Source organism: Tupaia chinensis, unplaced genomic scaffold (assembly GCF_000334495.1).
Source record: "Tupaia chinensis unplaced genomic scaffold, TupChi_1.0 Scaffold143636_1, whole genome shotgun sequence".
NCBI lineage: Eukaryota > Metazoa > Chordata > Mammalia > Scandentia > Tupaiidae > Tupaia > Tupaia belangeri.
Window position 1 is genome coordinate 813,147 of NW_006203484.1, and position 24,991 is coordinate 838,137.

General features: G+C 51.2%; 1 protein-coding gene across 1 annotated transcript in view; it reads right to left on the reverse strand.

Moving 5' to 3' along the window:
* SORBS1 (sorbin and SH3 domain containing 1) overlaps positions 1 to 24,991 on the reverse strand; it is a 140,974-nt gene that overhangs the window by 40,738 nt on the left and 75,245 nt on the right. The window contains 5 exon segments of the mRNA XM_027766694.1: positions 131 to 177; positions 4,722 to 4,889; positions 9,144 to 9,229; positions 11,875 to 12,047; positions 21,974 to 22,023. Coding sequence (XP_027622495.1) covers positions 131 to 177; positions 4,722 to 4,889; positions 9,144 to 9,229; positions 11,875 to 12,047; positions 21,974 to 22,023 — 524 coding nt within the window.

Consider the following 24,991-nt stretch of genomic DNA (forward strand, 5'->3'; position numbering starts at 1 on the left):
AAACTAGAAACTACTTTTCATTTTTTTTTTTTTTAAATCATTGTTCTTATTTCTCCAACTCTTCTCTATAAGCAAACTGCTGTGTTTCAAAGAGGCAGCTAAGAAGACAAACAAGACTGGTGGCACTTACTTCAGAGTCTGAGCTTTAAAGTCAAACTTGGCTCTGGCAGGTCTCATCTAAACACAAGAAACAGTGACAAGTTAAAACCACAATCCATGGACAATGGAAAAGACTACTTTTTCACAGGTTTCTGGAAAGCAAAGCAGCAAAATTCACTCCAACTAGTTCGTCCTGCCGCAGAAATCTGGGCAAAAGTCTAGCTGTCTGACTTCAGTAGAACATGACTAGAGGGATGTTTAGTCAGTTATGTCATGCATAAGACTCCCCCTAAGGAGGGCTGAACTTGGGGAACAGATGGTTTAGAAAAGTTCAATTCTGGGGCCACGGCTATGAAAAAATCAGAATCCACCATAAGTCCTAAGACATCTCTTATCCACTGTCATACTCTTCAGAGGACATCTGTCTGCCTGATTTAAATTATGATCTGCAAGCATTAGGTTGTTGGGAGTCAGATGCATGTTTACATGGGAAGCACAGGAAAACATGTCATGATGTTCCAGACAGCCTAATAGCTGGACCGAGTCCCCTCGCACATCCTCTTCAACTGTATTTCCTACGGTCTGTGAAATCATCCAGCCCCGACACACGGACTGATAATGTGAGCCCCGGGTACTCCTCCTTCTCTGAGACTCCCAATCCTGTCGGAGAACCCTCTTCTCCCAGATGCACAGCCTGGAAGTCAGGCCCTCTCCACTTCAAGTCTGTCACCATGTGAGACTCCCTCTGCCTCTCTGTAACTCTCAGGTCTGACCTCTAGTTCCCACAGGCACAAAGCTTCCTTTGACTTCATGAAATCTCTCCGCCCTAATCTCCTGTCACTCAGGAGCACAAAGAACATTCCTCAAATTCTTCCTCACATCCCTTCCTTGCTTTGAAGTTGGCTGCAGCTCTCCACTGTCCTTCAGATCCTATCTCCGTGCTGACATGGGCTAAGGCCTTGCAGAAACATCTCTCCACTTTTACCCAACTGCTTTTATCTCCACCACATGCTTCCTGTTCCAGCCAAAGCTACTTGCTATACCTTAAACCCCCTACTCTGCAATTTCTTCATCTCCAGTTCTGGCAAGAAGTTCACCGTAACTTAGCATGCCCTTTCCCTTCCCCTTCGGGAGTTGTTCTAATCAGTATCTAACAGAAAGGTGGAGAAAGCTGCTTCTGGCCGCCAGCACACTTCTCCCTCTCAGCCACAGCAGCTCACAGCTCCAATGGCTACGACTTCGGACCTAGGGAGACAACGTAATGAAAACGAAATTGCGATATTCTTCGATATGAGAGAGTGTGAACGAGGCAGAAGGGAACGCTGCAATACTTCAGGTGAAGAAAAAATGGCGTACAGAAGCTCCATCAGGCTTAGTTTTAAAACCTCAGTGATATACCCCGTATTTCCAAGCTTCTCAAGTTGGAGTCTTCTAGGGGTCATCTTATGGGTCACGAATTCTCCAGAGGGATTTTTAAATGTCTCGTTTTCATGTTGATGTTTCCATCTATCTATACACACACATCTTAGAGGCCAACCGAATGACTACCTTATAATCAAATCAGCGGTACACAATTTCCCGTACACATATAAGTCTATCTGTAACCAAAGAGCACAATTTAACAGTTGTAGGTGAACAAGAAAAGAATGGATGTGGAGTTACAAAAGAAGACTGAATGACCAATGTAAGGACAAAAATTTCAGTGGTCCCAAAAGAAACCTGGTCGGGGCCAGCAGGTGGCTTAGTAGTTAAGGTGCTGGACTCCCACGTGGTCGACTGCAGCTCAAGTCCTGGCAGCTTGAAACTCACGCTGGGTACATGTGCTGTTGTGTGCCCAAAATCCGGAGAGGAGAATGGAGGAGAAAGGACTGTGGTGTGGCCGTCCTCCCTGGGGGTGATTTCTCGCTTTCTCTCTCTCTAGCAAGCTCACGTGCCCTATGGCAAAAATCTCTCAAAACAAACAAACAAAAACCTGGGTCACTCCCTACTATCCACTTGTAGAGCTATGTGAACTTTAAAACATTTATTCCAAAGCAAACACCAAATTCACACTTTGAATGGTAATGGAATTCCGTCAAAAATATCACTTGTTTTTTACATGGAATCTATACATTACTCAAGGTTGAGACAGCTCGATGTCACTGAACCCTGCAGATATATGTATGTCACTGATGGACAGCTAAGACGACAGCATTTCTGTCTTCATCTTTCTATACCTCCTGAGACCCACCCCTCTCTCCTCAGACTCTCACAACGTGGGTCACTTACTACAGCAAACTGTTTGTGCATGAGGGAAACTGCTCTACTATGCTCCCTAAAGGCAGACTGAACCCTAGCTCTCCCTCTCACATGTTCATACCCAGAATCCATGGCCCCTGGATGCCCGGAATGGGCGAAGCCCACCTGCACAGCATGGTGCACCTAGGGCGTACTGGTCTTCACTTCCTCCAGTCGACCGTGAACCCCTGGAGTGATGATTCTCAAACGTGGCCCTTACGCTGGCACTATAGACATCTCTTAGGAACTCATTAGAAATGCAGATCCTTGGGGCCAGCAGGTGGTGTAGCGGTTAAGGTGCTGGACTCCCACATGGCTGACTGTGGTTCAAGTCCCAGACCTGGCAGCTTGACAATCATACTGGGCGTGTGTACATGTGCGCTCAAAATCCCAAGAGGAGAACGGAAGGGAAGGGACTGCAGCATGGCCACCCCAGTTGGGGAGTGATTTCTCGCTCTTTACCTCTCTGTCTCTGACAAGTACACATGCCCTGTAGCAAAAATCTCCCAAGAAAAGTAATATTGTAGATTCTCAGCCCTTAGCCCAGAATAAAAACCTTCGAAGATGGGGCCCTGGAACCTGTGTTTTTTAAATGACAAGGTTTGGCTATGTTGTGATCTTTCTGCCTCAGCCTCCTAAAGTGCACACCATCACGCCTGGCCTTTCAGGTAGGGCCTCACTATGTCGGCCCTGCTGCTCACAGCTCACCATCCTCCTGCCTCAGCCTCTGGAGCAGCTGGGATGGCGGGTGCACACCACCACACTCAGCACGGGCTGACTCTGGGCCTCCCGCGTGGCCTCCACCTACACGGGCACAAGTCCACAGTGCACGCCACCACAGCTGGGCCTGGAATCTACACTGTCACAAGCACGCCAGGGGGTTCGGGGCACAGTCAAGTCTGAGAACCACAGCTCTTAAGGAAGGTGGGGTGAGCTGGTGCGCCTGCTCCGTCCACAGTTATTCACCCCGCGTGGCATCTGTGTGGCACATGTGCAGCCCCACGGGCCCCTGTATGTTCTCATCTCCTTCACTGACAAGTAGGTGGGCCTGGAAACAAGGGCCATTTGAGAAGTTGCAGCGTTGGAAGCCCAGGGACTGCTCTCCCTCACATCTGAGCCACCCTTGTCAACCTCTGCTTCGTCTGCTGCCTCCTTCCTCTCCTTCCCTAGCTTTCCTGCCTTTACTCCAGTTCTTTGCTTTCTCTCTTCTTCCCACTCTGTTTAAAAAAAAAAAAAAGATGCATAGCCAGTGGTTCCATTATTAACCCCAAAGATAGAAGCATAAATACTAACCTACAGACTGAAAGGCTATAAAACCTTCCACACTGGGCCAGTAGGCAGTGTGGTGGTGAAGACATTGGACTCCCACATGGCCAACACGTGGGACTCTCTCTCTCTCCCCCTGGTGAGCACACATGCTCTATAGCAAGTTTAAACAAATAAATAATAGAATTAAATAAAAAACTGTCCACACTTTGGGGATCAATCCCTATTTCCCCACCCCCTCACCCAAGCCCCAGACATACACTTCTCTGAAAGGAGATTACCTTCAGCAGGGCTGCGTAAGGGCTACGGGCGCAGCGCCAACTCACACGCCAGGCAGCACTGGCGGCCATGAGTTCAGCATGCAGACCTGAGGACAGGCCAAGCCCTTGATGACCCCCTCTGAAGGTCTGTTCTTCCTCCCTACTTTCCCATCACTGAAATGTTAAGCTTCTGTAATCTGAGCTGAGAAATGTCAACTTTAAGGGAACAAGTGAAACCTTCCTGGAGAGCCCTCTTACTTCCATGGGCTGGTCCTACCTGCAGACTCTGGGTTTCACAGCTCCTCCGGAGGTGCTCTCCTCGGACACCTCATACCGCGTCCCATCCACATGGGAGGGGCAGTACCCTCTGATACTTCCCAAGTAATGTCGCTAAATGTGGGGGCCTTTGGAAATGGCACGAATAAAGTCTCTCTCGCTAACTTTATGTCTCATTAACCATCTCTTCAAAGCAGCACGTCCTAGTGCCTTACAGTCGCTGCTGCGCTGCTACGCGGAATGCACAGGAACGCGGCCCCACAGCAGCGCGCAGGTGGAGGGCGGGGGGGAAGGCAGCGATGCTCTAGCCATGCACAGGGCCGTGCACAGCGGGTCCCCGCCCCACAGCCAGGCATGCTTCGACATACAGAGCACGGGACGTCACGGGCACGTGTCCATTCACCACCGCAGAAGAGCCAAAGCAAGCCTAGGGAAGCCGGGATGACGGAGGCTGCCGGGAGACTACGTGGGCCTATGCGGGGCAACGCTGTGAGGCAAATACCACTTTGGGTCAAGCAGCAGATCGAGGCGACCAAAACAGACCTCTGACCCAGATTTCCTTTTTGCGGTATCGTCTATATTGAGGAGGTCCCCAAATCGCTCATTAGTGATAAACTGATGGTGCGTCGGAATGACGCCCGTGTGGCGCCGCGCTGCGATATCCGCCTCTTCTTGCTCGCGCTTAAGTCGTCTCTGGTCCGCTAAAAGTTTCTGCCATGAAATTGCATAAAATGGGCAGTAAATGATCTGGTGCAAGATACTGAAACCCTGCCAACAAAGGTAACTAAGGGAGGAGGTGCTGAGTGAGCAGGGAGGAGACCTTTGGAGTCAAATGTCAGACAGTGGGGCCAGCAGGTGGTGTAAGGTTACTCGTTGCTGGACTCCCAGTTGGTGACCTTGGTTCAAGACCTGCATCCAGTGGCTTAAAACTCACGTGGGGCGCATGTGCGAGTGGGCCCAAAATCCCAGGAAGAGAATGGAGGAGAAGGGACTGCAGCATGGCCATCCCCCCTGAGGGGTGATTTCTCACCTTCTGTCTCTCCAGCAAGCTCACGTGCTCTATAGCAAAAAATCTCTCTCCATTAAAAAAAAAAAAGTCAGCTTTGTGCCACAATGACTCCATTCACACTGTAACTGCCCTCTGCACAGCCTGTAGGAAGGAGGCAGCACCGCCCAGGAGGGGCCCAGGAAGAGCCAGGCCTGGGTGAAAATGGCAGACTATCCCCCAGCTCCACAGCTCCTGCCTCCAGGCACCCCAGAGCCAGCTGGGCCAGCTGGGCCCTGGGGTGCTCCAGGGAATTCCAAGCATGCCTGGCTGGCAGAAGAGGCAGCGGCAGGCTCCCATCAGGGTGAGCAGATTCCTCCTTCCCTGTGATAGGCCTATGAAACCTGCCATGGGCAGCTGATGGAATGGAGGTTAGGGTAGCTGGATCCCACATGGCCGACCCCTCCGAGTCCTGGACCCAGTGAAAATCACACCAGGTGCACCCCCAAGTCCCCAAAAAAGAATGGAAAAGAAGGAACTGCTATGTGGCCATCTCTGGGAGTGGTGGTGGTGATTTCTCACTTCCCCCCCTCTCTCTCTCTGGCAAGTGCACACACTGTGTGGCAAAAACCTTACAAAAAGTAATAAAATCAAACAGCTGCCCCCCAACAAAACCCTGCTATGGGCCTTAACTCTGTGCTCGCGACAGAGGGGGCTGCCCACTTCATTACGCTAACTGCTGGTCCCAGGGGCTGCCCACTTCAGAAAACACGGTACCCCTTCTCTCCTAGGGCAGCCAACTCCTCGCTGGACACAGCTCTTAGGAGACCTTAACATATGAGGACCAGCAGATGGCATAACGGCTATGTTGCTGGACTCCCACATAGGCAACCATAGTTTGAGTCCCAGACCCAGCAGCTTAAACTCATGCCAGGCACATGTGTGTATACGCACCAAAACCTGAGACAAGAATGGAGAAGGGACTGCAGTGTGGCCATCCTCCCTGGGGGGTGATTTCTCGCTTTCTGTCTCTGGTGAACACACATGCCCTACAGCAAAAATCTGTCTCAAAAAAAAAAAAAAGATATGTACCAAAGTCTGTTTACATGGCTGCCAGAGAGCCTCAGTTTTTCTTACTGAACTGTTAGGTTGCTGGAAAAGCCACAATGCATTTTTGCATAGAAAAATACAGAAATATATGTCCTGACTTTTCCGATGACCCAATATTTCTTTATTAGGCAAAATGAAGTTCAGTTTAAGGAAATGATGTAGGATATAAATATGAAAAATAAACTAAGAGCAATGGCACCTGGGGTGAGAAGAAATACTCTCTCATTTTAAGGGAATAGTCATCTATTTTAATTTTTAAAGGCCTTTAAAAATAATCAGTCAATTTTTTTTTTTTTTTAAACTGAAGTCCCTCATCACCTAATGAGATGGCCCTGGGATGTTGAAGTCTGACGTCTTGTACTACAGTCGGCTTACATCCCCAGGATGAATGCTCCTTGTAGAAAAACATTAATTAGAACCGATCATTTTTAGAACGGTCAATAAAACATTAGTCTTCTGCAGACAATTAAACGCCTGATGTGACATTTCACCCAAAAGGACGGCAGCCTGATTCTTCTCCAGGACCCACAGGTCACAGAGTACCGGCTTACCATGCACTCTGGGATTTCCAGGGCCCAAGTAGGCAGCTGTAAAATTAAACGAGGAAGAAGACAGCAGGGTGTGCTCTGCCAAGCACATGCTGCAAGAACACTGGCCAGGAATCTGGATCCTGGCTTCCAGATTTGCCTCTAGTGTGAGTTAACTAAGTAGGTGGCCCTGGGCAAGCCACTATCTTGCTGCGGTCTTTTCCTGGGGGTAGCCTAGGTGACCACTAATGTCCCTTCAGGGCTGGCATGAGCTCATTTCCTGGAATGCCATTATCATCCCTGTCAATAATAAAGCATTTTCCTGAGCAGTGCGACTGCCACCCCCTCGGCAGGGTCACAGTGGGACTGCCTGAGGCTCTCCGATGTCCTTGCTCAGTGCCCCCAGTGCTCTGGCAGGGTTACACACCATCGAGGAGGTGGACATTGAACAGAGCCAAGTTCCAACCAGCACTTAAGTCCATCAGCCCTATAGTTGAACCATGTAGCCAGAAACCATAGTGTATGGTTTTTGGATAAAGTCACACACACACACACAAAAGCTTATGCTGTCATGGTTAAAGTCTTGGGGCTAGCAGGGGGCATAGCAGTTACACTGCTGCTGGACACCCACATAGCTGACCATAGTTTGAGTCCCAGACTCAGCACTTCAAACTCACCCTGGGTGTGTATGTGTGTGTACCCAAGATCCTGGGAGGAGAATGGAGGAGAAGCGACTGGGGCATGGCCATCCCCCAGGGGGATGATTTCTCACTTTCCCTCTCACTATCTTTGTCTCTCTTTGGTGAGTGAATGGGCTCTAAGGCAAAAACCTCTTAAAAAAAAAAGTCTCACAATTTGTAATGATTTGTGAGCTAGTGTTATTCAGGAAACAAACTGCTCACCCTCTGTATGAAACCCTGAACGCCTCGACTACTAAACTAAGTAAGGAAACTACGTCCCTGTATGGAAAGAACACGACCACAAAACCGTCCACGTTGGATACAGGGTTTCTATGACCAAGGTGGAATTTCATCTTCCTTCATCTGAGCAGACCAGGCCTGTAGTGTGGGAATCGTGTACTTGGGGACAGGAAGTACTTAGCGAGGAGCTACAGAAATGCGTCTGTCCTGTGGCCTGATGGACTCACATGGTTACTGAGTTTTGATCTCTCTGAACAAATTCCGTACATCGAATACTTGCTTGTTTCCTTCTGTAGGCAGGTGTGAGTGTCTTATGGAACACGGCCGGTGCCTGGGTACAGGGAGGAGTGTTGCTTTTCTTTTTCGCCTTTGGTCTCACCATCTAGTAGCAGTAATTATGATCCTCCAGCCCTTCTCAAAGTCAGACTCCCCCCAAATCCTTAAGGACACTCCACCTAAACTCTGGAAGCACTCCACAAGCCAGAGCAGCAGAGGAAAGACCTCCAACTCTCAGGGCATGGAATGAAGTCGTGCGCACACACGTACCCTCTGGGGGCAACAGTTCAGAGTGGTTCTTCCCTGCAATTCACTGCGGAATACTGGGCACTGGCATGTGTTTAATACACAGGTCCCTTTCTCGGGGAAATGAGAAGCCTAGAAAGGACGCATCGTAAAAATGCTTGGTCAGAGCAGAAGCTCATGATCTTTCTCATTTAGCTGATAAACAGAACTACCTTTTCCTAAATCCCGGGACTGGGGTCTTTCTCAGGCCCTGCCAGTCCCAGCACTCTAGAGCAGATGGTTCAGGAGCTGCCAGAAATTATTCACCCTCTTAGATCCTCGGCTGGGGTTTACTACATTTACCAGAGTATTTGCATTCTTCAGAGTTAAAGATGACCGAGCTGTAGGCAACTTCTTTAAATCGTTTTATAAAATACATCATGGCCATTATTATTTTTCATTCTCCGCTTTCTTTTACTGCATCTTTCCCAGCTGAACTGTGCTTTCTGCCGACAGAGTTGTGGGCTGAGCTGGAGAGATACGTGGGTGGATGTCCCTGGACAGCATCCGCAGGAGGGAGGGGAGTGGAGGATTTCCAGCTTACACGGCACTAATACAGCAGTGGGCAGCCTCTTCCCTACCTTCTGGGTGGCAATGCTGGCTGGACTGGGCACTTAAACCTGGTTTCTGTGGGGAAGTCAGTCCTACTTTGGGGACAAGTAGATGGTCCTGGTGCTTTATCACTTTCCCTCTCTGTCTCTCTCTCTGTCACACACGCACCGTACAGCAAATTAAAAAAAAAAAGAAAAAGGTCATTTGTGGGAACCCTGCTATTCCCTTCCAATTGCTGACGCAGGCGGCCACGACAGAGGCCCCTACTTGTCCCTGCGCAGGAGGAGGATACGCACGAGATGGCATTTACCTCCTTATCGTCATGACGCCTTCGAATGAATTCTTCCGCGGATTCCAAGTAATCAGCTGACAGAAAATGCCTCGGTGATTCTGAATCTTCAAAACAACAAAGTAGAGTTAAAACAAGCAAAAATTTAGTGGGAAACCAAGTTGGGAAAAGAGTTTCCCTTCCCCCTACTATAAATACTAACTTTTAAAGCTCATTGTGGATTAATGCTCAATAATCAAATTCTGAAGGGAAAAAAAAATCAAATCTTTCCATCTGACTTTTTTAATTTACTTGCAAACTAGTTCAATGCAAAGAACCATAACCCAACGGCAAAAGGTGAGCAAACAGAGGCTTGTCTTTGAAAAGTATCCCTAGGAAGAGGCGTGCAGGGTCTCCCGGGGGCAGACTGTACACACACACACACGCACACACACACACACACGCACGGCCGCTGAGAGAGAGGCTGCCTCGCAAAAAACCACAGGTGGGTCAGAATCGGTGCCATCGGCAAGGGGCTCAAGAATTCAGATGAACCAATTTCTCGGATGAGTTAAACGGCCAATTTTTCTTTCGAAACAGTTTGGAGGTTAGTCTAAATGACACAGGGGCTTCGTTTTGAAGAAATGCAGCCACTAGGAGCCATGATTGATTGCCAAGCAAAACGAACAAAAACAAAGGACAGACCAGAAAATGAGCACCAAGGGCACACGGGGAGGGAGGGAGAGCAAGCAGGGGGGGCGGGATGTGCGACTGGGCAATACACAGAAGGCCACCTCCTCGGGCTGGCGCCAGTTCGCCCTGTGGGTTGTTGTTCCTGTCCAGGCCGTGATCTGCCAACGGCACTGAGTTTCCATTTTGAATGGCCCTCGGGCACTCCTCAGGGACCGCGGGGCTCTCCTGCTGGGGCTCGGAGCAGCCGCGAAGCCTGGCCACGGCAAGCCGGGAAGACAGGCGCGTGGGCACCAGGGGCTTCCCGGCGGCAGGTGGCAGGTCCTGAAGGGGCGGCCTGGAGAGGTCTGGCTTCGGGCCCGCTGGGAGGCCTGATGAGTCACCAGGGGAGGGCTGTCTGGGGAGGTGCTGGAGGGGCTTTTTCAAGCGGAAAGGGAGTGGGCTCATTAGGTAGATGTTCCTGAGCAGGGAGCCCTTGTCGGCCCTGGGCTCGGGGCGCCAGTCGGGCGGCCTGCTGGCCCGCTGCTGCTCGTGTTTGCGGATGGTGGTGAAGCGGGTGTAGGAGGCGGGGCAGGTGCCCTTGCACTTGTTGAGGCGGTGTTTGGGGAAGTCCCCGTGCACGCTGCCACCACTGCCCTCTCTGCTGTCACTGGAGATGGTGGAACAGTGGTCCAGCTCGTCAGAGCAGGTGGAGAGGGGCGCGGAAGGCACCAGGCCGCGGAGGCCCAAGACGTGGTCTGCCATGTTCCTGCAGGTCGGGGAGGCGTAGCCTCCGCTGGGGCTCATCGCGTCCATCTCGCGGGGACGGAGCTTCGTTGATTCCAGGAGTGACTCCGCGGAGCGGGCCGAGGTCAGGCCACTCCGGGACAGCACTGGCGTGGGGGACTTGCTTAGCCGGCCGGACAGGTCCAGTGACGGCATGGACCGGGACCGCTGGATCAGCTGCTCGAAGGCGCTAATGCGGGAGGAGACACTGAGCCGGGGGATGTGCGCGGAGCCCTCGCGGCTGGGGCTTGGCTCGCCCCTGGCCAGCACCAGGGTGCTCCTCTCAAAGTGCGAGGCGAGGTCCCGCACGCTGGAGGAGGAGAGGGACCCCAGCAGGAGGCCGGCTCGGTTGATCTGGTGCATGTCGCGGTACAGCGTGGAGAACTGCATGCCGGCCTTCCGGGAGAGAGGGCAGGGCCTCCTGGAGCTGGTGCCGTACTCCTGGAGGCTCGTGGTGCTGCTGGACCTGCTGTCGTACTCCCGCCGCGAGCGCGTGAGCAGGTTCTCCACGCTGCCGCCCACCTGGAGAGGGAGGCCTCTCCTGGAATCACCCAAGGACATGGAAACACAAAGGTTCTCACAGCTCTGCGCCTTCTCGGAGGGCAGCAGGACACTCTTCTGTTCCTGCAAAAGAGCGCTGGGCGCGGAGAGCCTGGGTTTGAATTTGGAAGGAAGGATTTCCGATATGCAGGCTTTGGCGGCTGACAGGGGCTTCTTGTGCTTACACACAGGACCTAGGGCATTGCTAGTGTGGAACGTTCCGCTATGGACTGAAGATGAAGAAATCATGTGAGCATTCCCACCTTTACGATCCACTGGTAAGCATGCAGAATAAAATAAACACACCCATTAGGTTAAAGCTGAAAGCTGCTAAGAAAAAAAAGGGGGGAGGTAACATGCTCATTGGTCAAAAGGGTTTTTCCAAAATTCTCAGTTGATGTCCAGAAGCAAAATAATCTGTGCTGCAAAGCAGGTGCAAAGATGCAACAGAAAAAATGGCCACCCTGCCAGAGTTAGGAAAGGCTTCAAAAGCTCAGCTATTTTCTAAGAAAAAGGAATTAGAACAAAAAAGGGAGAGAGAGATGCTTCAGGGAGAGCAAGATTGGGATTCAAAGGAAGGGAAACTGCTAATACCAGAAAGAAAAATGGCCGGTGAGAAAATGGGGTGTGTCGAGGGGAACGAAGAGGGCTCCAAGGCCTGGATGTGGAGCCGAATGGGCAGAACTTCTCCTAGTTGCTGGAGATTCACCCGTCCTGACACCCAGTTCTTGGGTGTGTGTGGGAGACCGAGGTCTGTGGGCCCTGTCCAGTTAATTACCTTTAGTGGAAGCCGAGCTGGACGGTCGCTTGAGACCACTCAGGCCCTGAAGAGGGATGTCGCCACCTTCCAAGACACTTTTATAAATCTGCCTCTCATTCTCCAAGCTAGCGAGATCCCCAGGAGCCCCGTCTGATTCCCTCTTCACTGCATGGAAGTTGGAAGAATATATACTATGAACAAGGTAATTTCAAAAGAGAGAGAAGGAAAAAAAAAAAACGGTAAGAATATGCATTAGCAGTTGCAACATCTTTCTAAAAAGCATTACCTGCTGAGGACAAGATCTCTTTTCTAAAGGACACTCTTATTTAGACATGGATTTATACATAAGACAGACTCAGATCTGAGTGCTAAGAATTTTCTTTTTAAAGAATTATTTAATTCCATTTGTTATTATTATTTTTAAATTTGACCAGAGAGAGAAAGGGAACGTGAGAAAGCAAGTCGCCAGGCAGGTCTGGGACTCAAACTGCAGTGGGCCATGTGGGAATCCAGCGCCTTTAACCATCATGCCACCTGCCAGTCCCTGAATGCTAGGAATCCTGTCCAAGTAGCAAAGGTCTCTGAGATGATTGCATTTGTGTTTATAAAGAAACTCTGCAAAATACTGCCTAGAGAACGAGGGCTGGGAGGAGGGCTGGGGACAGGAGAGAGGCCCAGTGGCTGCATGCAAATGGTACAGTGAAGACAGCGGAGCCTCCAACATGTGGTTAGCTGTTGGCCACTGCAGGTTCACGACTGGAGGATGTTCCCGAGTTATTGTGCATGAGCACCCTGGCGGGTCAGCAATGGTAAGAGACCCAGCTGTCTTGGGTCTCCAGGAAAATCAGAGACCAGACAAAACTGGAACCCGGGATCCTCGTACTTTACTATCATGACCAAATTCTGCACCCACTTCTTTCAAAACCTATGTTCATACACGTATTATGAGTGCACACTACTGCTCGTCAGCATCCTTCATTTAGCTTGGTCTTGTTGAAATCAAGGTGTTTTTGCAAGTTACCACAAATCCCTTCTGGAATGAGGTGGGGCACAGAAAAAAACATACTTATTTGCTGAGCCGTTCCATCCCATAATCCCACTTTTCTATGCCCTCACCTAGTGACATGCTGATACACGTGCACATGCATGTTTTCTCTCCCCCCATAAACCTACGACCCCCTTTCCCAAAATCAACACAGGTTTCCTATTGAACTCTGTCCACTGGTGTCAACATGGTTTTTCAGCTAGGTGGAAATCTCTTACCCCAGTATTTTATACTGTGAGTATTATCAAATATTGAGAAGTTTTAAGAAGTGTAGCAATGAGTGCCACGCCCCTGCCCCCAGCTTCCACAGGGGCTCCGAGCTGTGCTGGCTCCATCGCAGCCTCTCCACCCTCTTTCCTCTGCCCATCCTTCCTGGTGGAAGCTTTCTCTGGTCCCACACAGCCGACCTTTCCTTTGTGCGTAACCCCAGTGTGAGTCCAGTGGTCGCAGAAGACAGCAGCAACACCACGCCCGCCCCGCTGAGACGGCCTACAGGGGAGGCACCGTGTAAGGACGCAGTGACCATTTTCTCTTAATTCTCACGGACGTACTCTACTGCTGCCATTTTCAGATGAGCAAACACAACACCAAGACATGCAGTCACCAATCCGGGCAGGAAGGGGTAGCAGGATGGCAAGGCCGACATTTGAAGCAGTGGTAATATAACTGGGTCCACATGGGGAGGTCCCCAGTTCATGACCCGGGACTTCCCAGAGCACAGCAGGTCGACACGCGTGCCAGTGATTAGGCTGGCTGAGGCTGGGGGAGGCTGGGGCATGAAGACTCTGGTAGGGATGCCTGTCTGTCCATCTGCCTCCCTCGTGTGTGTGTGTGTGTGTCTCATGGAGTTCATAAACCTAAAAAAAGAAACCCAAAATGGAAAAGAGGCGGAGACTCTTAGAAGGACATGGTGATGTCTGAGCTCAAAGGCGTGGCTCTCCTAGGGACCTGATGCAGCTCTGTCCTGCCTGCTCCTGCCTGCAGGGAGCGCTCACACATCCTTCCAGGCTCAGACGGATAAAAACCTTCAATTCCTGGGGGCAAGCTGGGGAACCCCCAGAAGGAGTTTACCAGGTTGTGGTAAAATATGGCAATTTAAATAAATGTCAGCTCATCTGGACTGGCTGTAACTTTGAAATTTCCTAACTTAAAACAAATCTGCCCCTTTTCTAAACTGCCTGCTCTAGTCTGCTCCCTGCCCTGATTGCATTTTCTGATTTTGCCCTGCATCTAACCCTTTCCCCCTTTTGTAAAGCCCCCACTGTCCTTTATCCCTTGGCGACCCAGGTCTATTTTGAGAGGGGGGTGGCCTCAAAGCCCTGCTGCATTGGCAGGGGCCTCATGCCTGCCCAGCATGGAGAGGGACAGCAGCTTCCATCCTGCTGCCCAGTTGTCCTCTAAATAGCTTGCGCCTGGGTCGGACCTGCCACCACCTTCCCCTAGGCTTCCCTGGCGCCTGACCTCACACAGCTCGACCGCACCAGCGCCCCCTCTGGCTTCGCTCTGCCCAGTATCACCATTTCTTCCTGCTTCCCACAGTGACAAGCCAGCACTCAGGAAGCCCCTGCAGCCAACTGTTTGCCTTCTGATACCAAAGCTAACAAAACATGCTTTTTCCAGATGTGTAATATTTTGCAACTGAGGCCCTTTTTGTTGAAAAACAATACCCAAGAGTTCTGGAACAATGTTTTGAATTGGATCGTCTCTATCGACTCTTCTAATGTGGGAAACAGAGACATCCTTTGTCCCCAGGTACAAAAGGGGAAGCAGGACCAGAATGGGGAAGGTTTTGGCCCACGGTCATGGGGTTGTCAGGTCTTTGCTGTGTCCAAGGGGATCGCAGAGGACGAGAGAGAAGGCCGGCTCGCCAGGAAAGGCTCGGCTAGGATTGGCAACTATGCATTCCTTCCCAGCACGAGAGAAAGCTGAGCGGTCGGGGGGTTCAGACTGGAGCCAGGAGACAGTCCAAAGAACAGGCCCCCAGCTTGCATGCTCAGCTGGCTGCAGAGCTTCCGGGGGATTCAACAAAAACGCAATCACTGAAGAGTCCAGTGGGAGACCACAGGAATCCCCTGCAGCCGACTGCGCCCCCCTGTGCTGGCGGGCTCCCGCTGTTTACCTGCTTAGCTCAGCCTCAATCTCCTTCATCTGCAAAGCTCACCAGAGAATGTGGATCAGCTGAGGTAAACCCGCTGTTTACCTGCTTCACTCAGCCTCAATCTCCTTCATCTGCAAAGCTGTCGGATGCGGTGAGGTGGCCGAGAAATCTACCTGCCAAGGTCATCTCTACAGACCTTTCATCCGACCCCAGGCACGAACATCCAGCTGCCTTCCAGACGTCTCCGCCTGCGAGTTCCACAGGCACCGCGAACCAATATGTCCCCGACAAAAGCCAGCATGGTCCCCACCTCCCACTGCCCAGCCAGAACGCTCGGGATCGGTCCCCGTCTCTCTCTCCTTGCTCAGACCCAGTCCCCGAATCCTGCTTCCTCCCTGTCTCTGTTCCCAACGCAGCTCACAGGAACACTTCACTCCACCGCGGCTCCCCCTCCAGCCCAGACTACAGTCCCATCAGTTCTGTAGTCACTGCTGGGGGCACTTCATGAAAAGCTCTCACTGCTTACTGACTCACTTAATATTCATTAGCACTTATAAGTGTTGGTCACGTTCTAGGTGGGGATTCAGTCGGGAACAGGACAGACAAAAACACTTCTAGCTTTATAGAACTTACATTTACTGTTCAGAAACATTGGTGGACTGGCCCCACAGCACAGGTGTTAAGTGCCGTGGAGAGCAAGCAGGGCCTTACGTGGCTGACTGGGGTTCAAATCTCAGCCCGGGAGATACACAGGGTGCACGTATATGTGTCTAGCGTTCCAACAGGTGGGAAATTGGAGAACACAGGTCTGCAGAGTGACCAGGCTCTACTGAGGGGTGCTGCTTTTCCTATCCCTCCAGCTCCCTCCCTCCCCTCTGTCACGCACGCATAGGCACCCTCTGGCACTGAGAAAACCAAAAAACCCTTTGGCCAGCAGGTGGCATGATGGTTAAGGCAGCTGGATCCCACATGGCCAACTTCAGAGTTTGAGTCCTGGACCTTGTGACCTTGAAAAACACTGAATGTATGTGTGTGCCCAAAATCCTGAGAGGAGAATGAAAGAAAAGGGACTGTGGTGTGGCCATGCCCCCTGGGGGTGATTTCTCATTTCCCCTTTCTCTGGCCCTCTCCATGGAGAGGACATATCCTATAGCAAACTACCAGGCGGTCAGAAAAGTCACGATGCATTTTTGCATAGAAAACCAGAAAAATGCGTCATGACTTCTCTGACAACCAAATAAAAACAAAAACCAAAGCCTAGTTGGTGAGCCTGGTGGTGGTCCAGCTGGATCCACACAGGAGAAGTCATGTACGTGACAAGAACCTTCCCGTGTAGACCAGTGCATGGGTCATGGTACGAAGACCCTGTTGGAGGTGACCCCCCACCCCCCACTTTCAGAAGAAATAAGTAAATAAACTTTGAAGATAAACCCCGAAAATTTGGTGATTTCATAAAGGGGGAAAAAAAGTAAGCTGCTAACTGTATCGTAGGGCAAAGGGAGTCTAGACAACTCTTCAGAAATTTCATCTCAGAGTCTTCTGGACTACATGAAAAAAAATTACTTGTTTATTTATAATATAATTTTATCATTCCCATTTTATTTGAAGCTCCACAATAAAACTTTTCTTGACCTTTGCTCTTCCACAAAACAAGAGGTGCTCACTTCCTCCTGGGTCTGGTTGTTGCATTTAGCACTTGGGATTCGAGTCTGTTTCCCCTGTTCTACTCTGAACCCCTTGAGGGCAGGCAGTTTATCTTACTCATCTTTGCGTGCCTCATGCCCAAGAAATATTGGTAGAATACACGAGTCTATAATTAAACGCCTATGTGCGCGCGCCTTTCTGAAGTCTTTGTAAGGCCCAGGGGGATCGCTCAGGTCTCATACAGTTCTCTGACATTATCATCAGTGTTTTGCTCTCAAGTCGGATGAAGGGAGAGTGCTCTCTGGTACACTAGCACCGCCTAGGCAGCAGCAGCTTGAACTGAATGCCCCCTGTTGGCCAGAGAGAGCAAAGCCCTTTGGTAATCAGCAAAGGTCCAAGTATCAGTGTTAATGGATGCTGAAATGCTAAGCGAAGATGAAAGTAAGGACTAGTTCTCCCTACTAAACTATGGCTCTGAGAACAGCTGATAAATAAAACATGAAACTGGACATACACTTTGATGGTAACTATGTAAAATATGTATTTAGGGCCAGCCAGTGGTACAGTGGTAACACAATATGCTCTGAAATGCTGGGTCTATATGGGAAGCCCCCAGGTCTGCATCCTGAGGCTTCCCAGCACACGCCAAGTGCATGCATGTCCAGTGACCCAGGTTGGCTGAGGCTGGCGGGTGGATTGCGGTGTGAAGACCCTATTGGGGGTGCCTGTTTCTCTTTCTCTCTCAGAATAAGATAAAAAATGTCATGCTTGGGGACCAGCAGTTAGCATAATGGCTATGCCACTGAACTCCCATGTAGTCAACCGCTGTTCAAGTCCCGGATCCGGTGGCTTAAACTCACACCGGGCGCGTGTGCATGCGTGCCCAAGATCCCGAGAGGAGAATGGAGGAGAAGGGATTGCAATGTGGCCATCTCCCCTGGAGAGAGATTTCTCACTTTCTTCTCTCTGTCTCTCTCTGTCTCTCTGGCGAGCGCACGTGTCCTGTAGCAAAAACCTCTCTAAAAATAAAATATATCAGGCTACCAATAAAATGTATTTATGTACATTTATACTTTTATGTTATATACAAATAATATTTATAAACAAATAGACAAGTATATATAAACACACACCTAATTTTTTTTTTTTATAGGTTTTGGCATAGGGCGGGAGCAGGAGAGAGGCAGTGAGAGGGAAAGTGAGAAATCACCCCCAAGGGGAATGGCCACACCACAATTCCCTTTTCTCCATTCTCCTCTCAGGATTTTGGACATGCATGCACATGTACCTGGCATGATTTTTAAGCCATAAGGTCTGGAGCTTGAACCGTGGTCAACCATGTGGGAATGCAGAGCCTTAACCACCACCCCACCTCTGGCTCCTATATATACTGTTCTGAGGGCAGGGACTGGTAGTTGTATTAGGATACTGAGTGAATTCCTTCTTCTCCGTTCCCAGGTTCTTTTAGCATTGTGCTATGTAATCAATGTCAATTAATAAAATTCTAAACTTTAGTCTGCCCACGAGATGAACACAGACTGAAGACAGCGTCACTTCTCCAGGTTGTGATCCTGGGCCACCTGCGATGGCTTTCTCCATGCCTTGGGTGAGGACCAGTCTGCCAAGCCACCGTGTGCTGGTCCCCCCGTGCCCCCTTTTTAAGGTTTTTTGTTATCTGACATGCACACTTGCTGGAGAGAGACAGTGATAAATCATCTCCTGGGGGGATGGCCATGCTGCAATCTCTTCTCCACTCTCCTCTTGGCATTTTGGGTATGCACACGCACAGTCCCAGTGTGATTTTTAAGGCTGCTACGTCTGGGTCTCAAACCGCGGTCGTCCATGTGAGATCTAGTACCTTAACCACCACGCCTGCTGGCCCCACAACAGAAGTCTTTGGAGACTTGTCTTAGTGATATAAACAAGAGTGCTTGGTAGATTAATACATCAGTATCTTTATGTACACTTCGAGGATCTAAAATCTCTGCTGTTTTTAGAACTTTAGAACTTTCCATCAGCTCCCTTCAATCCTGCTAGCCCCACAGTATAAATAGCTGCTTACACTGTTACTTTAGTAGCTCAGCAGCAAAGCTTAGTATGCCTTCTGCCAAATCTGAACTCCACTGTTCCCATTCTGGACAGAGCTCAGTCACAGGCTAGCTGGGGATGCCGGGGCATGGCACTGCCGCGATGTGCTATTTCCTCGCCTATAAAATAGGGATTAAAAAACGCTGCCTGGGCTCACTCAGTGGCTCTGCTCCGGGGAAGCTAGGTTCCACATGGTGACCATGTTTGTACCCCAAACCCAGTCAGCCTGAGACACGCCGGGCACATACATGAGTGCCCAGGTTCTGCTGGGCTAGGGGACTGAGGAAGGGGCTGCAGAGACCAAAAGCTGTGGAGAGTGCTGATCTCTCTCCCCCCTCTCTCTGCCATGTGCACACACACAGGCTCTATCCTGAAGAAAAAAACCAAAAAACAAAGCAAAACAAATGCCTGATGCTGGAACGGAGAGAGGATTAAATGAGATAAGAAATATAAAATGCTAAGCACGGGGCCTGGTACATAATAAACACTCAATAAACTTTTAAAATGTTTTTACGTAAGACCTGTGCTCTTGGGACCAACAGATGGCATAATGGTTGTGTTGTTGGACTCCCATGTAGTCGTCTGCAGTTTGAGTCCCAGACCTGGCAGCTCAAAACTCACGCTGGGTGTGTGTGCATGCGTGTTCAGGATCCCAAGAGGAGGGACCAGCAGTTAGCGTAATGGCTATGTCACTAGACTCCTCTGTAGCTGGCCGTGGTTCGAGTCCTGGACTTGGTGGCTTAAACTCACGCTGGGTGCATGTGCGTGTGTGCCCAAGATCCTAAGAGGAGACTGGAGGATTAGGAATTGCGGCATGGCCATCCCCCCTGGGGGGTGATTTCTCGCTTTCTGTCTCTGTCCCTCTCTGTCTTTCTGGCAAGTGCACACACCCTATAGCAAAAATCTCTTCCCACCCAAAAAAAAGATCCCAAGAGGAGAATGGAGAAGGGATTGTGTCATGGCCATCCCCTCCCCCGGGGGGGGTGATTTCTCACTGTCTGTCTCTGTATTTCTGGCAAATGCACATTCCCTAGAGCAAAAATCTCTTGAAAAAAGAAAACACACACACACACAAACCTGTGCTTTTAACCCTGACTGCTACTTTCTCTTCTTAAAATTTAAAAAAAAAAAAAAAGAAAAATTTTTTTTTGGGGGGGAGAGGTTTTTGTTATAGGGTGTGTGCACTCGCCAGACAGACAGAGAGATAGAAAGCGAAAAATCACCCCCCCCAGGGAAGATGGCCACGCCTCAATCCCTTCTCCTCCATTCTCCTCTTGGGATCTTGGGCACGCACACACACGCGCCTGACATGAGTTTTAAGCCACCGGGTCCGGGACTCAAACCATGGTCAACCACATGAAGTCCAGCAACATAGCCATTACGCTAACTGCTAGTCCCTTGGTACCACTTATTTTACATGTATAAAATAAGTTGTCCCCAAACTACTAAGAGGCTATACTGCATTGCTATGGTAACACTAACAGTGCCTCAGATTCAGCACAGGGAAGGAATGCCCTTGGCCTGCCACCCCGGTGAAGCAGCTCTTCCTGTCTCACGCAGACTGGGGTGAGGAGGGGGGGGCAGCAGATTCACATTGGAAGCACCCAAACAGTAGGCACAGGGAGAGGCCTGGCTAAGAAGGGCCAGACAGGCGCACTGCGGTAGAAGTACTGGTGACAAGCGGAGAACAAACAGGCGGCCTGAGAGACTGAGGAGTTTGCTGGGAGCCGTGGCCCTTTACTCACAGGTAGCCCAAGGTCGCCTGGTGGACTTAGCCTGAGAGCACACCCTGGGGCCTGGAGAACTGCTGGCGTGTCATCCGCAGAGCTGAAAGCACAGCTCAGTTGGAAGGTCTTTAATGGAGTGAGCCTTCGAGCCCAGAGCGGAGGGAGAAAGGAGAAGCCCTGACACCTCTCTGTCACACTGGTGGCTCGAACACCCTCCCCACCATGACAGTGGGAGACTTTAATCCCAACCTTCTCCACAGTGGGAGCTGTCATCTAAAGCAGGTAACGTCTCCTCTAGCTGCCATCCTAACACAGCGTCTCGATCTCTGCGTATGCTCCTGGGAATATCAATCGTGAAGCACGCATATTTATAGAAGAAAAATTAGCATAATGGATTTAGCTGGAGCTTTTGATCACTACCTTAAAAGGATTAAGGGTTTCCCATTTTTCCACTGAAACACTCAAATCCCCACTGACTGTGGAACAAAACTCCCTTACCCAAGTACCTTCTTTGGCGAGGAGGCAGGACAGACCCGCGTGACCAGGATACTTTCCCCAAAATGCGTATGCTCAGTAACCGTGTTCACTGTGAAATTTCCAACCCAAGTGGCGCAGGCAGTAGGTGTGCCTTTCCTCCTCGGCACAGTTCAGACAATGAGATGCAGAGATGGTGGTGAAAGAAGAGGAATGAGCTCCTACCCAAAGGCACTGGGAGCCCCAGGCACTCTGGAGATGGAAGGCCTTGCCCTCGAGGAGTTTGTCATTACTGGCAATTACAAAAGCCCAGAGTGTAACCCAGGTACGCGGCACAGAAGTGAGCACCACAGCGGTGTGACGCGAGGCCGGTACCGGCAGGCTCAGTGAGCACGCGTGTGAGCTACGCTGTTTGCTCCCTGTCACGTACAGCAGGGGTGGGAGAGCACAGCACTGGGCCGCGATAACAGTGTCACGGCACGGTGCGAGGAAGGCCACCTCGTGGAGGAGTCAGCGTGTGGGCAGGGGAAAGGAAGTGCGAGGGGTATGCATGCACCACGTGGGTAGAGTTCGAAGAACTGATACAAGAAAGCAAATCCTTATCTGAGAATTAAATACGTCAGTCCCTCTTGGCCCACTTCCCCCATGATGGGTCCAGCCTGAGGACCCAACCCTTTCTCCCCGGACCCCATCTTAGATCAGACCCAGGTCAGCTCTGCCACACTCACCCCTTCCCTCAAGAATCAGTAAATGAAACTTTGATTCTAAGAGCGAAAAACTCGCATTCTAAAGGTAAAGATGCCAACATGGGGGAAGTCAGTCAAAGGTAAAATGAATCATCACGAAATTAATTTTAGGAGAGAACAGAAGAAAAATAATTCAAAGATTTTAATTCAATTGCTACTTATCACCAACCTGTACATCTTAAAGCCCTGGAATGATACAAAAAGAATACATTTCGGGTCCAAAACACACACCTCTCTGGTCCCATTCCTGACATTTAATACATTAGCCATGAGACAAAATGGAAGGATGACTTACTATCCAGGAGGCTCTGAAGAAACTTCCGGAGTAGGACTGACTGCGGAGCTCTGCAAATGTCAAAAAAAGAAAAAGGAAGAAAAAGTAATGTATGTGATTTCTTTCACCCAGAGGTTTCAAGCCACTGGGGTAAAGAGAGAAGTCATTTTCCTTTCCTAACTGGGTGAGGACCTCAGAGAACCGTAGGCTGGGAGGGCTTGGAGGGCAGTGGGAGGATCTCCCAGCAGGCGGGCTTTCACACTCTCTGGTCTTTGGCCTCCCGTGGGTGCAGCGAGGCGCTGTGGGGGTCAGGAGCTGGCCTGTCAGCTCTTCAGTCCTGGGTCCACCACTGGCCAGCATGCCTTGGTGACATGGACAGCTCCAGCCACCCTTCAGCTTCTCCCAGCCTGCAGACCCTTCTCCTGAGCCCCTGCAGAGTCCCTCATGTGTCCCAAATGCCACATCCAGACAGACGGGGCCCCAACACTTTAGGTGCGGAATGTACAAAGGGCATTTTGAAAGACCATGCATTTTAAAATAACTTACTCATGTCTTCAGATTTAAAAGTGTAGAAATGGGGAGAAAAGCACCTTCATCAAACCCCTTACTGACACCTCCACATGACCAGCAGAGTGCTTGTAAGGCTACAGGCACTACACGGAAGGCACGAACAAACTAGAGCTCCATGCAGAGGAAAAGCACGCTTATGGAATTTACGGCTTGTTACCGTCGAGGAAAAAATACAAAGGCTTCAATGCATTTGAAAAAACAATATGGTAGTCAAATCAGTGGAAAAGTTAAAGTGGTCTCTAATGATAACCACTTTAAGGGGGAAACAAAGCTACCTGGAGAAGAGACACTTAAGGAGAGGAGAGAGAGAGAGAGGAAGGAAGAGGCTGTGGCAGAGGGCAGAGGGGCTGACGGGGAGGGAGTGGCAGCCACCATGGGCCCACCTGCCTGGCCCTCAACCTGCTCAGCTCGGTCCTTTCACCTCCCAGGGCACCTCTGCTGCAGGAGGGGACACCCACCCGCTACTCCTCAGGAGGCCCCCGCTCTCACCTCCACACTCAGCCGCAGCCCTTCCGGCTGCACTGGTCTTGCCTGCCCGTCCTCGCTCCTTGAGTGTCCTCCCTCTTGGCACCTGCTCCATCCTGGTCTCTCGCCTTTGGAAATCCTGTCCGATCTCCCTTTGGAAACCTGCATGGCCCTGCGTGGGCCTCTGGGAGCGTCCCACATCACTCTCTCCTCCCTCTGTCCTTCCTTCCCCCATCACATCTTTCCAGCAAGTGCCGTACGCCTCTGGGCCCCTTGCTGCTTTGCCACACACACTAACGTCCGTCGGCTGCCCATCTGGCTACCCCCAGAGTCTCCGGAAGCCTCTCAGCAAACCCGCCACGCCTTCCTCGGGTCTCTTTCTAGACCTCTCTGGAGCACCGGGCAGTTCTTGCACTTGTTCTTCTCGCTTCACCACCAGGGTCCCCCTATTTCTCCCCTTCTGTTCGATGACAGCCAGCACCCCCTAGGGGACTGTCGGTCTCTCACCCTTTCTCTGAAAATGACTCCCCCTTCAAAGGCTGAGTGTCGTCCTGTACTCCCAGGGCTTCAGCTTCAGGCCCTGCCTCTCCAAGACCTTCTTGCAGTTCTGCCAGGTACGCCCGCAGGAGGCCAATCGCCACAAGGCACCCACCTAAAGCCAGCGCCTGCCCTCACCTACCCTCGGCACTGACCTCCTCCTGTCACTGCCCTAAAGCTGCCTGGCACCAACCAGCCAGCACATCCTACTGCGGCCTCCTGCCTTCCCCTGGGCTGGTGCGCTCAGCGCGGCTCTCACCACTGCTACCAGCTGCCTCCCTGCTCTCCCCCAACGACACCGACCTCCCTAGGACACTTCCTGAGCTACGTCAGCCATCTGAGGGCAGCGCCAAGCCTCTCCTAAGCCTGGTTCTCTGAGCCTTCACAGCCCAGGAGCCTCCCACTGGCCCCACCCACACTGCCTGGGCTGGGCGACCCCACTGCTTCGACGTGGGTACCTCTGTCCTCTTCCTGCCACTTTCATGGGGCCGCAAATGGAGGTCCCTGTGCTTGCCATGTACCTAGGTTCCTGCCGTCCTTTAAGTTCTTGGCCGACCCCCCTGGGAAGCCTTCCTGGGTTCCCACTTGCTGAGCTCTTCGCAGGCATCTCTGTGCACTGTCATCAACGAGTGTGAGGAACGGCCAGTTCCTGGAGCCAAAGCCCCTGCTGTGTACTGGCTAAACCCTCTGGCAGTGTCTCACACACCCAGGGCTCACAGCACTGGTACCCGGGCCAGCGTGCGGGTGACTCAGTTACCCCTCAGGAGCCTGTGTGTGCATGGTCCTGGGTCCTGGAAACAGCTCTGCCGTGGGGGGCTGCACTTACTAATTCGGTGGGTCCCTAGGTGCCTCCTGCCCTTCGTGGGTTCCAGATGCACTCTCAGCATTTTGACTGCATCGAGAAGTGCTCCCTGGTTCGGTTTGAGCCAGTGTGCTATCTCGAAGGTCCTTACACCGGCCCACTTCAGGATGCACCTGCGGCCACACACAGGCTTCACTGCAGAACAAGCTGTGATCACGTCCCACCTTGGCCCTTCAACCCACAATGGCCACACCTGGTCCCACCTCCCACTCTACACCCAACTGCCCCCTCGGGCACTTGGTGAGTCCAGGGCCTCCTGTGAGCCATGACAGTGCGCCGAGCCGGCGGCCCCAGGGCTCCTGCACATTCAGGACACTCTGCAATCCTGAGTCCTGACCCCCCCACTGGCCTACAGCTCCTGGGCTCCACACTCTGATCTCGGCCCCCCAGTGGCTGCCATAAGGTCCTGATTTCCCGACCCCCTCCTTGTTTGAGTCTCGGCACTTACTTGACTTTCCACACTCAAGTCGCTCACGCTGGTGGCCTGACCCTCTTAGTTCTGCCTAACTGTGACAGGGACCTGTTAGCAGTTTCCACTTTCCGCCCCCCGTCTGTGGACTCTCTCAGCCTCTTCAGCAGTTTCCCCAGTTCTGTTAGTGTCCCTA